Raw genomic sequence first — 14,518 nt, 5'->3', positions numbered from 1 at the left:
TAATAAACTCAGTTTATTAAAACTACCTAAATCATCCTCCCGAATAGAATTCTTGACCTGCCCATGGTTGCTGCCCAAACCACATCTCTGAGGCAAATAGGACAAGGTTTATTGCTCCCATTGTCCAGATAAGGAAAACTGAGCTTTAATGGACCAACCAACAGAGCCACTCATTTCCAGGGCCTCCTCCTCCTAGAAGCCCTCCTCACCACCTGGGTCCAAAAGTAGGGTCTCCTTGGTCCTTCCCCAGACCCTGCACTAAGGCTCTTTGGGGCACTGGTGATACAGCGGGATGCACTATGGGACCCCTTCTGCACACTCAAGTTGACCTAGGCTTCTGTGCCCAGGGCACTAGGACCCCAGGCCCCCCTGCCTCTGGAGATAGGCCCTCCAGGGCTGCCTGCAGGGGATAAGCCAGGCTATTTTTATCACTTCCTTCCTCCCTCTCAAGCAGTGGCCACCATCAGCTATTTACATAGAACTGCCACCTCAGCCTCAACCCGGACAGTTCAGGTCACAGAAAGGGGAACTGGACTGCAGGCCTGGAAGGTAAGAAGCCCCCCTTATTACCCAGCACTGCCTCCCACACCAGGGGTTCCTCCCAGGTGGTGAGGAGGTGGGCTGTCAATTCTTACTTCTATGCCCACTTTTGCTCTCCCTTCTAGAAGGTGGCGTTGGGTGCGGGCATTCACTCTGAGACACCTGCTCCTTGGCTAAGTCAAGATTCACTGGTTTATTCAACGAATAGTCATTGGGAGTCTGCCATGTGCCAGGCCCTGGGGGTTGAAAAGAGCTTGCCTTCAAAAGGGGGAAAACAGTGTGGAGGCAAGGCAGTGAATCAGGCAGAAAACTGGGGCTCGTGAGACCTGAGTTTGAATCTGGTTTCTGACACAGGCTACTGTGTGACCCTGCACAAATCTCTCTTGTCTCTGGGCCTCAGTTTCCCCAAGCCTGGCTGAGGGGCTTGCAGAGGGAGCTCCTTCCGGGTTCCCTTCCCGCCCCCACCTCAGTATCCTTGTGCTGGTTTCTACATCGAGTACCACATAAGGGTTCACTTCATCACGGCCAGCTGTTTGGAATTGGTGGGGTGAGGTGTGGTCTGTGAAGGCCACACCTTTGGCCTAACCCCAGGCTTAGGCAGGGAGGCTGGGAGCAGCCTTTCCCAGCCCTACGGGTGGAGGACCAGGACTGTAAACCACGGAGCAGGGACCTGCTCCCCCCACCTCCTGAAGTCCTGTCCTCTTCCGAAGTCACCCCTGCTCCCTCCCCTACTGTCTTGCCTTCTGAGTGTTCAGTGAGGGTCAGCCAGGCCTAAGTTGGGCACAGTTCAGTTCCTTCCGTCTTCACAGCTGCAATTTCACAGGTCAGATACCATTGTTCCTATGGTACCCGCTGGTTCTTGGGATGGGGTGCAGGCTACCCGACCCTCCCTCACCTCACAGCCACTCTCCCCACAGCCAGCCTGCACAATGCCTGCCTGGGGAGCCCTGTTCCTGCTCTGGGCTGCCGCAGAAGCCACAAAGGACTGCCCTGCACCATGCACCTGCCAGGCCCTGGAAACCATGGGGCTGTGGGTGGACTGCAGGGGTCGAGGGCTCACATCCATGCCTGCCCTGCCAGCCCACACCCGCCACCTCCTGCTGGCCAACAATAGCCTTCGTTCTGTGCCTCCCGGCGCCTTCGACCACATGGTCCAGCTGCAGACACTTGACGTGACACAGAACCCCTGGCACTGTGACTGCAGCCTCACCTACCTGCACCTCTGGCTGGAGGACCACACACCAGAGGCCCTGCTGGACGTCCGCTGTGCCAGCCCCAGCTATGCCACCCTCCACCCACTGGGCCAGCTCACAGGCTATGAGCTGGGCAACTGCGGCTGGCAACTACAGAAACCTTGGGCCTATCCATGGGTCTGGTGGGATGTGGCACTGGTTGTTGTGGTCATAATGGGCCTGGCTCTCTTGGCAGGTCTACTGTGCACTGCCAGAGAGCCCCTGTTCCTAGGGTCGTTCTTCAGGCCAAGCGGCCAGGCCTGAGCCCCTGTCCAGACTCCACCAGCCCTGATCAGCCAGTTCTACCAGTAACTTGAAATAAACTGGCTGCTCAGTCATTTTGTCCAAACTCAGATATTTTATTTTTCCCTCTCAGTACCTTCTGGAAACCTGGGTTCATTTTTTTTTATTACCAGATATCAACTGGTGCTTTTCTGTCCCCCAAGTTCCTAGTAGAATGGGCTGTCCCACTTCCTTCCAACCAGCCACCTGCAATTCCACAATTTGGACATCCAGAGCCTTTCCCCAGTGCCTGCAGGTCCCGGGACACCAGCTCTCACACCCTCCCTTCTCTAGTAGTACCAGCTTCCCACATGGACCATCCTAGGCAGCCCAGGCCAATTGCACATCAAATTCCAAAAATAAACCAAAAACCAAAAACAGCTTTATCTCACAACACAGCAGTGAACAGACAGGAAGTACTGACGAGGGCCTGGTCATCTCTGCAACAGACATACACTGAAAGGCACTTCACCATTCCCAAATGGCCTTGGCGCTCTGGCCCTGAGGCCATCTGGGCTCACCTGGCCCCATCTCCCGCACTAGTTTCTCTCCTTTATTTCCCCTCTCCCCTCTTCTTCAGAAACAAAACATCAGAGTACTCCATTTCTCATGGAACAAAAACTCCCCTCCAAGTGCTGACATCAGACACCTGCAAACTCTGGGGTCTCACTTCTACCCCATTCAACAGATTCTTCAAACAAGACACTTCTCTCCCTCAGAGGAATTCTGGTGCCGAGCAGTGAAATTAAACTTTTCTCCGCTGTGCATGCTAACGTTTAGGTCTGTTACTGGCCAACCCAAATCAAATATAATTACACCAAGGTCCCTCCCTCTAGGAGTTCCATGGGGTGGTCCCATGGCTCAGAAGGTGCCACTAGGAAAGCCAAGTGAGCATAGTGTGCCACTGAAAGGCACCGGTAACAGAGGTGAGGCTGAAACAGGACCCTCAAACTGAGGATGAGGGATGGACAGTAGGGAGTTGTGGAGACTGTGGCAAATCAGAGAGCCCATGTTCCATCCAAAGAGGTCCAGCCAAATGCTGCCGTGTGGAGATGTGGACCTAGGTGCCCTGTATTCCATTCTTCTAGAGAGACTGGAAATCTAGATTTTTATGTGAAATCTCTGAATTTGGCAACTTCTGGCAACTAAATGAAAATTTTAATTGTTCTTTCAATAGGGCAAATATAACACATATTATCAACTCGACAGAGTCCACAGCTGAGAGTCTGTAATTTGTCTGCATTAGGCATCGGCTGAACCACTGCTGCCTAATGACAACAATGGTAAAAGATGGCATCTACTGATTGTATGTGAAGGCCCTATGTGAAGCCCCTTACAATGCACCCTGTAAACACCCCGAGGGGAAGATACTGTTCTCCCTGCAATGTACGGAGGAGAACACAGCTCCAGGGGCCCCAGCGGTCACTTCATAGGCATGATCCCAGACAGGTCCCCTTCCACATCTGAAAAGTGCTCCCTTAGGAACTTCCTGGGCTCCCTGGAACTAAGGCTCTTCCGCATCCAAGTCCCCACATGGGATGTCCATAAATTCTGCCACTTCTCCTTCCTGGGGCCAACGTGTGCAGCCACAGGTCTGGTGCAATGATTATTATAGGCCTTGATCCTGTTGACTGAGTGGCTTGGTCCAGTGAGAACCTGTTAGGAGCCTGGGAAGCCCAGCGTCACCAATGCAGGTGATGATTCCCCTGAGGGTGGAAGGCGTGAAGGGAACCTCAGTGGCCAAGCAGGAATTTCCCAGGTAAATAGAGAATGGACACAAGAGCCCTAGGAAAACCGCCCTCTGGGGACGCATATTTACCATTTCCATCATTCCCACGTTCTCTATTTCAGGCCAGCAAGGCTTCCACCACAGAACCACCCACCACACAGCCACCAACCCCATCATCAATGTCTCCCCCCACCGCTGTCCCCTTTAGGACACAGTCAGCCACAGAGCCAGCTCTCCATGACCACTCACACAGTCTCCCCTCCCTACGGACCAACCCAGTACGGAGTAACACTTGGGATGTCGCATTAACACCACCCTTAGTACCCATCACGGCCCGCACGCACACCAGCATCACATCTGCCTCCTCTCCGTTCTCTCCATCACAGCCACAGACATTAGCCCCATGAGTCGACACTGTTCCGCACTGCCATTCCCCCATTTCTGCTGTCACCACTAGCACCAAACAACCGTGGACCTTACCCCATTATATAAGCAAAATGCCAGCTCTGTCATTGACATCAGCCTATCCAAGCAGTCACCATGACATCATCCTCATAATCATTTCCTTCATAAATATTTTCAAAATCCAACTACACATGGAGAATTTGCCGAGGTAATTTTTACTAGCTGATATGACAACCACCACACCTTGCTTACCCCAATTGAGGTTTGCTCCTTCCTCATACCTCGGTATGTTCAGCTGTTCACCAGGAGGCCTTCCATAGGACTTCTGGCTCCCGCTGAGCCTGTTTTCTTGGTTCTGCTCAGAACCAGTCCTCTGCTGGCCTCCTGCCTTCTTCTGTCCCTGGGTAAGCAGGGACAGCAGAGAGGATTGTGCAGATGCTCACAGCCAGGCCTAGAAATGTATAGATGACTTTCAGAAGAAATCATTGTTTCAAACCCCAGTCACTGGCACCACCCTAACTGCAGGGGAGGCCAGGAAACACAGCCCTCCACTGTGCCCAGTAACAGGCAGCGGGTGCGCATCTAGCAATTGTCAATCCCATGTAGCCTAAGGTAATAAGTGCCTGGTCAGAAACAGGACACGCCATAGAAAGGGCATTTGTGACGTGGTGGGCACTCTTAGGGGGCACATGCTGAGTCGTGGCCCTGAGACACAGCCAGACACAGTTCCTAACACAGTGCCCATCTCGTGTTTTTTGTTTTTGATTGTATTTTTATTGATTTCAGAGAGGAAGGGAGAGAGAGATAGAAACATCAATGATGCGAGAGAATCATCGATTGGCTGCCTCCTGCACCACCCTCCTACTGGGGGCGCGGGGACCAAGCCCGCAACTCAGGCATGTGCCCTTGACCAGAATCGAACCTGGGACTCACCCTTCAGTCCGCAGGCCAATGCTCTATTCACTGAGCTAAACCAGCTAGGGCCATCTCGTGTTTTTTGCACACATACTTACCCCCACCTCCTGTGAACAAAAATGAGTGTGTGTACACACACACACACACACACACACACACACACAGTCTTCCAAGGACTCCATGCTGACCCAGACAGGATCCCCACAACTCCCGACACTTGGGATGTCGCATTATTTGGAGTTGTACGGCATGCACTCCAGCCCCTGGGTGTGTGCCAAGATGGCAAAGAGCAGAAGGGGGAAGGCTCTGTCCTGGCTCAGCTCTGCCCAAGTTGGGGAACAGTGAGTCTGTGGCCTGGGGAACCTTTCAAGAACAAATCTAACTTGGCAGACACCCCAGCCTCTGATTGTCAGCTTCCTAAATGGTTTTGGAATTGAATCTCATTTTAAATCACGCTGGATAATGAGCAGTGATGACATACACTGCAGGCTTGAGGAAATATCTCCAAGTCTTGGTTGAGTTTTCTTATATAGGTCTCTAATAAAGTGGGTAAAACAAAGAGAGCACAGCTAAACTGTATTACTTTCTTAATTACAAATTTTAAAGCGGTACACCCCTCTACTGCTTCTAGTGGCCACTGATACCACTTTGTGTTAGGTCGCCCAAGGAAGAACGCATGAAGCCAGACTGGTGAGCGGGTGAGGGATTACGAATTTATTCAATCATCCGCACACCAGGTGGCTGAGCCTGGATGGCTCCAGCACCCAGTGAGGGGAGTCAGCGGCTTTTAAAGGACTTTTGGCGGGATTTTTCTGGGTGGAGACTTCTTTATGCATACCCGGGAGAGAATGGAATGTGGTCACAGCAAGTGAAAAGTGGTCTTCAGCAAAGGGAATGTCCGTAGTTAAATGACCTGAAAAGCCAGTTCCCAGGGGAATGGCATCAACTCAATTGCTCCATCAAACCTAACACTTTGATATGGACCTTTCCAGACATTTTCTATGCACTTATAAATATGTGTATGTACCCACCAAAAATATTACTGTCTTATGGCAGGTTTCTCCAGAAATAATATACTTATGTATTCTTCTGAAACTGGCTTTTTTTTCATGGCCACGCAATTTAGAGAATTATCTGTCCATATCAGCCACCTCTCAACCTCCCTCCCTCTTTTTAACACAGAATTAGCACAGTATTTCATAGTATCATGTTCTACAGTTTATTTAACTTTCGTTGGCAAAGATGCAATTACTCCAATACTCTCCTTTACAAACCTGAAGTTTCTGTTGAGAAATCAGGTGACAGTCTTATGGGAGCTCTCTTATAGGTAACTCTTTCTCTTGCTACTTTTAAAATTCTCTCCTTGTCCTTAACCTTTGCCATTTTAATTGTGTCTTGGTGTCAGCCTCTTTGGGCTCATCTTGACTTGGACTCTCTGTGTTTGCTGGACTTATAGTTCTATTTTCTTCAACAGGTTAGAGAAGCTTAGAGAAGCTTTTAGTCATTATTTGCTCAAATAGGTTCTCAATATTTTGCTCTCTTCTTCTGGAACCTCTATGATGCAAATGGTGTTGCACTTGATGTTATACCAAGTTAGGCCCTTTAACCTATTTTCATTACTTTTCCATTTTCTTTTTTTAAGATAGATTTTTATTGATTTCAGAGGGCAAAGGAGAGGGAGAGAGACATAAAAGCATCAATGATGAGAATCATTGATTGGCTGCCTCCTGCATGCCCCGTGGTGGGATCAAGCCCACAACTTGGGCTTGTGCCCTGACTGGGAATTCTACCCTGACCTCCTGGTTTGTAGGTTGACACTCAACCACTGAGCCACACTGGCTGGGCTCATTTCTTTTTCTTTTTGCTGTTCTGATTGAGAATTTTCTTCTACCTTGTCTTCCAAATAGTGGATTCAATCCTCTGCTTCATCTAATCTGTTATTGATTTAATCTAATATATTCTTTATTTCAGTTATTATATTCTTAATTTCTGACTGGATTTAAACATAGTTTCCATGTACTGTTTACGCTTACTATCTCTTTGTTGAAATTCTCACTACATTTCTTGAGCATCCTATCAACAGTGTTTTGAACTCTCTGTCTGCCTCCATTTTGTTTAGTTATTTTCTGGAGTTTTATCCTGTTCTTTTATTTTGGACATGTTTTATGTCTTTTCATTTTGGCTGCGCCTCTGTGTTGTAGGTAGCTCTAAACCTGACATCAACATTAGCCCTCGCTCTAAACCTAACTGTAACATTAACCTAACCCTAACTTTAACCCTAACCTAGTCATAGCCCTAGCCCTAAACCTAACCCTAACCTAAAGGATAAACCTAAACTTAGCCAAAGTCCCAGATTTAAACCTATCCCTAGCAATAAACTTACCCCTAACCCTAGCCCCCATCCTAAAACTAAATATAGCTCTAGACCTAGTTCTAAAACTAACTGTAAACCTAACCATAGTCATAGCCCTAGCCTTAACTCTAATTTTAACCCTAGCTATAACCCAACCCTAAACTTAGTCCTAGCTCTAAGCCTAAAACCTAATCCTAATCCTAGTTCTAGCTCTAACCCTAACACTAGCCAAACCATAATGATAGCCATATTCCTAACTGTAAATCTAATCCTAAACCTAGACCTAAACCTACCCATATCCTTAGCCATAAACCTAAACCTAATGCTAGTGCTACGCCTAGCCCTAACTTTAAACCTAACACTATCTCTAGTCCTAACTACAACACTAAACCTAAACCAAAGCCTAGCCTTAGCCTTAGCCAATGAACTAACCCTAGCTCTAGTCGTAAACTTAATCCTAAACCTAGCACTAACCCTAAACATTGCATAAGCCAAGCCCTACCCCTAATTCTAAACCTAGCTTTAACCCACATTCTAAAATGTTTAATTCCACATTTAAACCACATGGGTTGTTTTAATTCCATTTTCACATCTGCTAAAGCAAAAATCCCATTGTTTCATAAGCTCTATCCCACATGCTTGTAGAGAGAAAGAGGCCCTGCCCCTCTGTTTATGGAAACTATTAATAGCTACACATATAAAGATAAAAGAAATAAACAGAGAAAGAGACAGTTGGAGGGATTTTTATTTTTTTAAAATATATTTTTGTTGATTTCAGAGAGGAAGGGAAAGGGAGAGAGAGATAGAAACATCAATGATGACAGAGAATCATTCATTGGCTGCCTCCTGCAAGCCCCCTACTGGGGACTGAGTCCACAACCCAGGCACGTGCCTTTGACGGAAATGAATCCGGGACCCTTCAGTCCACAGGCTGACGCTCTGTCCACTGAGCCAAATTGGCTAGGGCTTATGATTAGACACAACTACAGAGAGATTTACTCTATGGTCAAGTAGGGTTGTAGATACAGTTACAACTTTGTTTATATATTACATATACAGTATATTCAATTGGCAAATATCAGAATTTTAAAAATATTTACACTTTTGGAGAAATATGTACTAGAAATATGAGCATAAAATTAATGGGCCCATGCTGAAACCGGTTTGGCTCAGTGGATAGAGCATTGGCCTGCGGTCTGAAAGGTCCCGGGTTCGATTCCGGTCGGAGGCATGTACCTGGGTTGCGGGCACGTCCCCAGTGGGGGATGTGCAGGAGGCAGCTGATCGATGTATCTCTCTCATCGATGTTTCTAACTCTCTATCTCCCTTCCTCTCTGTAAAAAATCAATAAAATGTATAAAAAAAAATTAATGGGCCCATAATGTCTCATTTGAAGTGTACTAGAAAAATATCTTGGTAAAATAGAAAATATCAAGTAAAGGAACTACTGACACTTAATCATTGCATGTAATACTTTTTTTTTTTTTTACAATTTATTCAGAGTATCTGAAGGGATTTGTCTTTTTATTCTGCTTTTTTTTTTTTTTTTAAAAAAAAAAAAAGGAAAATAGTTTTAAATAAATACAAAAAAGGAGGCCTATACAGCAAGATTTTCTTCCTAATATTCTATAATCATCTCTAGGACTTGCTATGACCATTGTTGAGTATGACGTGTAGCACAAAATGTGATGATTGGATGAGTATGGCACTTCCACTTTTGTATATACTTTTGTGGAATATTCACTCAACCTGCATCTAGAATGCAAATTGAAGTTATTCTCTGCAAGAAGTTCCCACTGCTTCCAATCTAGTATGGGTGCAGAAAGACGCTATAAACTTGGTTAGGCGTTCTGACTTTCTCACAGTGTCTCAGGTAAATGAGGCATTGCAAATCTCTGAAAAATTGTTGCAAATACTGGAAAAAAAGGCAAACAGAACCAATCATAGTTAAAAAGCCATTATAAGTTTTTAAATATGATTTTATTTTATGAATTAAGAGTCATATTCAGCTTAAAAATCTAAGAGGCATTTTTCCCCAAAATACAAACAAAAGAAATTGAAGATAGACAATGAGGAGGCTCAGAGATAACTTATAATTTCTTTATACAAAAAATATTTAAAATTATGGGCAATATGTTCATATATACAAAAATGATAGAATAAGGGAAAGATCAAAATTCAGACAATTTCCTGATTATTGACTCAGAATTTCTATTAATAGTACCTTTTCCTCCCATATTACTTATGTTTTAAATGTTCCAAAGGAAAAACTGATGCAAAAATTTCAAGGTGTTATAGACTTCACCTTTAAATCAATTTATCGCATGCAGAGTTTAAAGTTATATTTGACTCTCTGTTCTAGGACTGAGGACTAGAATTACAAATCATGGTTCTGGATTAACATGCTCAAAATCTTCAGCATCTACTCCTGTCACCTAACTAACGTCAGTTTTCTCTCCTGAACTTCAGAACAACAACCAAAGAAACAGTGGAGGAGTTCTTCTCAAGCTCTTCTTGCCTTGTTTTATTTACAGTTATAGCATTGCACAGATAGCACAGTTGGTGGTAAGAGCAACGAAGAAGTCATGTTTGCCATTTCAAAACTTTTTGTTGTCATTCAGACTTTGGGCAAGGCATCTACTGTTTGGTGCTTTTACTGCTTCCAGATGCCCTGCGGGGCTTGACAACCATCAGTTCCGGTGGTCGGCAAACTCATGAGTCAACAGAGCCAAATATCAACAGTACTTCTTCAAAACAGACTCGTCCAGGCCGAAAACCGACTTCTGCGCTTGGGCCACGAAGTTTCAATCGCACTGTACGTGCGCCTGCACGTGGTATTTTGTGGAAGAGCCACACTCAAGGGGCCAAAAAGCTGCATGTGGCTCGCGAGCCGCAGTTTGCCGACCACGGAGTTAGGCAATAAAGTGTTACATGCAGAACAGGGATAATAAAACACTTTCTGGGTGTTCGTGTGATGGCTACACCTTTCTGCTTTGGTCTTGCTCCAACACCTGGTGTGTATTCCAAGATCGTAATACTTTGCTGTCACTATGGATTTGCATCTCAAACAAAAGACCTGTTTTGGGGCGTGAAAGAATTATGCCATCGTCTTCCTACAGCCCAGGTTCTGACTGCATGACTGCATGCTCAGTAGAGCCTAACATTTTTCTGTAACTGAGGGGTGATTCAGATAGTCCTGGAGGCTCATCGTCCTGAGGTTTCTCATTTGGAAATGCTTGTGCCTAGTCCTGTAGCAAGGGGGTTGAGAGGATTTCTTCCAGGAGCCTCATAGCTTGTGTGGAATGGCCCAGTGTAGGCAGGCTGTAGAGTTGTCCCTTTCTCTTGTCTTCACATGGACATCATGTAGGCCCTGTAGCACCATTGCATTAAGTCTTACAAAGACAGTGCTATTGTGTTAGTTGTGGGCTGTCCGCCCACCCCGCCGCCCCCACCAACTCTGGGTTATCAAGGGGAACTCTGAGTAAATTAGAAGCCCCTTCCAATGTCAGTTCTATTTATAAGTGATTCCAAAACTGTAAAATATATCTTGTTAGTATATAGCCTGTACAATGATTGACCTAATCAGTTTCTGGGGGAAAAACAAACAATGAGAAAAGCTGTTGCTGCTACACATGACTGTATGCTACGGAGGAAATAAAATTGAGGAACGTGATGGGAGCTGCTGAGAACTGTCAAAAGGTTGCTTTGGTCCAACTGAGGTGACCGGTGAGGCTTAGGATCAGGGCCTGCGCCAAGGCACTCAGGTTTCCACTTCTGCTCTGCTCTGAGCGCTGACCTATTCCGTTCTGAAACCAGTTCTAGAAGAAAAACAGTAACACAAGAACATTAAAATAAAAGATTCCAGTTCTATATCCATCCCACATACTGCCAGACAGAGGAAAATGTATGTAAAGCCTTATATCAGGAGTGTTTTATTAAAATATGTTTTATTGATTTTTTACAGAGAGGAAGGGAGAGGGATAGAGAATTAGAAACATCGATGAGAGAGAAACATCACAAGGTACATGCCCTTGACCGGAATCCAACCTGGGACCCTTCAGTCCGCAGGCCAACGCTCTATCCATTGAGCCAAACCGGTTAGGGCAGGAGTGTTTTATATATAGCTTTTACCTGGTCCTTTTTAACTGGAAGCAACTTAGGGCAACTGTGAACAGGCAGCTAAGAGTGGATTCAACATTGATCCATTAGAATGATAGACAGCTACACACGCCCCATTACATCTCATTCCCAGTTCTTTCCTTATAATTGATGTCTTAATAGTATCCCCTTATCCATTCTATGGAACATGAATAGAGATCTGCCCCCTTCTCTATCTTAAATACTCTAATTCAATACACAGGCACTCATCCAAACTTTCCCCCTTTCTGCTGATGGCTGACAGATAAATTTTTTTAAAAAACCAACTTCTATGGCTCAGATGCTTTTTCTTATTTAGAAGTGTGATGAAATGCATCCCTCTATTTTATGCGTTTACTTGAGGAACCAAAAAGCCTTCACACAGGATGGAGACTATTAGGGTTAGATATATTAGGTTTAAATCTAGGGCTAAGATTAGAGTTAAGAATAGGATTAGATATAGGGTTAGCTTTAGGATTAGGATTAGCTTTAGTGTTAGAGTAGGTTTAGGGTTATGGTTAAGGTTAAGTTTATGATTTGGTTTAAGGTTAAGGCCAGGTCTAGGCTTAGGGTTAGCTTTTAGTTTAGGGCCAGGGTTTAAGTTTAGCTATTGGTTTAGGGTTAGGTATAGGGTTAAATTTTGGTCTAGGGCTAGTGTCAGGGTTAGAGTTCAAGTTTGAGCTAGGTTTAGGGTTAAGTTTTGGCCTATGGGTAGTTTTAGCACTAAAGCTAGAGCTAGGGTTAGGGTTAATGTTTGGTTTAGAGTTAGTGTTAGAGCTAGAGTTATCGTTAGGATTAGGCTAAGGGTTAGTGTTAGGGTTAGGTTAAAGTTTAGACTTATAACTAGGTTAGGATTATGTTTAGGGTTTAACTTTGTCTAGAGTTTGGTTTATTTTTAGGGTTAGTGTTAAGACATGGGTTAGGCTTAGGTTTAGATTTAGGATTAGAATTACAGTCAGTAGTTTTAAGGTTAGAGGTATTGTTAGGGTGAGGGCTAGAATGAGGTTATGGTTAGGTGTAGGACTAGGTCTAAGGTTAGGGTTAGGATTAGAATTAGGGTTAAGGGTAGGTCTATGGTTAGAGTTAGGCTTAAAGTTATCATTTGGTTTAGGGTAAAGACCAAATCTAAGTTTAGGGTTAAGTTTAGGTTTAGGTTTAAGGCTAAGGTTATGTTTAGGGCTAGGGCCAGGGCTAGTGCTAGGTTTAGGGTTAGGGTTAGGTTTGATCTAGTTTAGGATTAGGATTATTGTTACTGTTAACTTTTAAGGCAAAAGCTAGTGTTAGAGTTTGGTTTAGAGTTAAGGTTACAGTTAAAATTAAGACTAAATCTAGAGGTAGGCTAGGGGTAGGGTGAGAGTTAGGGTGAGGGCTAGGACTTGAACTATGTTTAGTGTTAGAATAAGGTTTAAAGTTAATGTTATGGTTAAGGTTAGGTTCAGGGTTAGGTATAGGGTTAGGTTTAGGGCTACTGCTAGGACCAGTTTAAGCTTTAAAGTTAGGTTTTGGGTTAAAACAAGGGTTAGATTAGTTTTGGATTATGTTTAGGTTTAAGGCTAGAGCTATGGTTAGGATTAGGCTTAGGGTTAGGGATAGGTATTTTGTTAGGTTTTGGTTTAGGTCTACATTTAAAGTTAGTGTTAGCTTTAAGGTTAGGTTTAATTTTAGGGCTAGTGTTAGGTTTAGGGTTAGGGCTAGAGATAGGAATACACTTAGGGTTACTGTTAGGGAGAGATTTGAGGCCAGAGCTAAAGCGAGGATTAAGGTTAGGCCTAGGGTTGGAGATAGTGTTAGGGTCAGGGTTAGAGTTAGGGTTGGGGTTAGGGCTAGGATTAGGATTAGGATTAGGATTAGGGTTAGGTTTAGGTATAAGGTTAGATGTAGGACTGGTACTAGGGCTAGTATAAGAGTTAGGTTTAGATTTAGGGATAGGTTAGGTCTAGGGCTAGTTTCAAGTTTAGGTTTAGTGCTATGGTTAGGGCTGGGTCTAGGAATAGGGTTAGGATAAGGTTACGGTTAGGGTTCAGTTCAGGATTAGCTTTAGGGGTAGGATTAGGATTCGAGTCAGGAATAGGGTATGGCTAAGGAAAGGGCTAGCAATAGGGTTTGGGTTAGAGTTAGGGCTAAAGGCTATGGTTAATTTTAGGGGTAGAGCTAGAGACAGGGTTAGGGTTAAGGCTAATGATAGGGATTTTACTTGGTCTAGGATTAGTTTTAGAAAAGGGGTTAGGACTAAGGCTAGGGTTTCAGTTAGGGTTAGTTTAGGTTTGGGGTTAAAGCTAGCATTGGGGTTAGATTTAAGATTAGGTTTAGGGTTAAGGCTAGGGTTAGGGTTAGGTTTAAAATTAGGTTTAGGTCTGGATGCATGGTTTGAGTTAGGTTTTTGGCTAGGTTTAGGGTTATGGTTAACTTTAGGGTGGGTTCAGGTTAGGGCTAGTGTTAGGGTTGAGGTTAGATCTAGTGTTAGAGCTTGGTCTAGGGTTAGGGTTAGGTTTAGGATTAGAGCTAGAGCTACGGTATGGTTAGGGTTAGGCTACAGTTAGGATTATTGCTAAGGCTAGGTTCAGGGTTAGTGGTAGGTCTGTGGTAAGGGTTAATTATAGGATTAGGACTGATGAAGTTAGGGTTAGGTTTAGGAAAATGTTTAGGGCTTGGGCAAATACTAGGGTTAGTGTTAGGGTTAAGGATAAGTTTAGTATAGGTTTAGTATTAAGGTTAGGTTTAGGTCTATGGCTAGGATTCGTGTTAGGGATAAGGTAAAGAATTAGGGTTAGCATTAGGGCTAAATTTAAAGCGAAGTCTAGGGCTAGATTTTGGATTTGGGTTAAGGCTATTATTAGAGTTAGCATTAGGACTAGGGTATAGTTAGGGCTACAATTAGAGCTATTGCTAGGGCTAGGTTCAGGAGTATCGCAAGGTCTACAGTTG

At 44.7% G+C, this 14,518-nt stretch overlaps 1 protein-coding gene across 3 annotated transcripts; it reads left to right on the top strand.

Annotated features, from left to right (window-relative positions):
* The first annotated feature begins 462 nt into the window (after window positions 1-462).
* On the top strand, window positions 463-9,928 carry GP9 (glycoprotein IX platelet). 3 transcript variants are annotated; one of them, XR_004970071.1, is made up of 2 exons: window positions 463-549; window positions 9,819-9,928. XR_004970071.1 is itself a non-coding variant. In XM_036323244.1 (2 exons), exon 2 carries the CDS (start codon window positions 1,470-1,472, stop codon window positions 2,034-2,036), a length of 567 nt encoding a protein of 188 aa, XP_036179137.1. In that variant the 5' UTR covers window positions 471-549; window positions 1,458-1,469; the 3' UTR covers window positions 2,037-2,110. The 3 variants fall into 3 exon arrangements, 2 of the variants coding, with proteins under 2 accessions (XP_036179137.1, XP_036179138.1); XM_036323244.1 differs by lacking the exon at window positions 9,819-9,928 and adding an exon at window positions 1,458-2,110 and having other exon boundaries at window positions 471-549; XM_036323245.1 differs by lacking the exon at window positions 9,819-9,928 and adding an exon at window positions 1,462-2,110 and having other exon boundaries at window positions 499-549.
* Window positions 9,929-14,518: the final 4,590 nt, after the last annotated feature.

This window comes from Myotis myotis, unplaced genomic scaffold (genome assembly GCF_014108235.1).
Source record: "Myotis myotis isolate mMyoMyo1 unplaced genomic scaffold, mMyoMyo1.p scaffold_m19_p_9, whole genome shotgun sequence".
In the NCBI taxonomy this organism is placed as follows: domain Eukaryota; kingdom Metazoa; phylum Chordata; class Mammalia; order Chiroptera; family Vespertilionidae; genus Myotis; species Myotis myotis.
This window is presented reverse-complemented; position numbering and strand designations above follow the sequence as displayed.

Excerpts from the sequence above, each read along its gene's own strand:
- GP9 (XM_036323244.1), top strand. The coding sequence starts at position 1,470 with ATGCCTGCCTGGGGAGCCCTGTTCCTGCTCTGGGCTGCCGCAGAAGCC.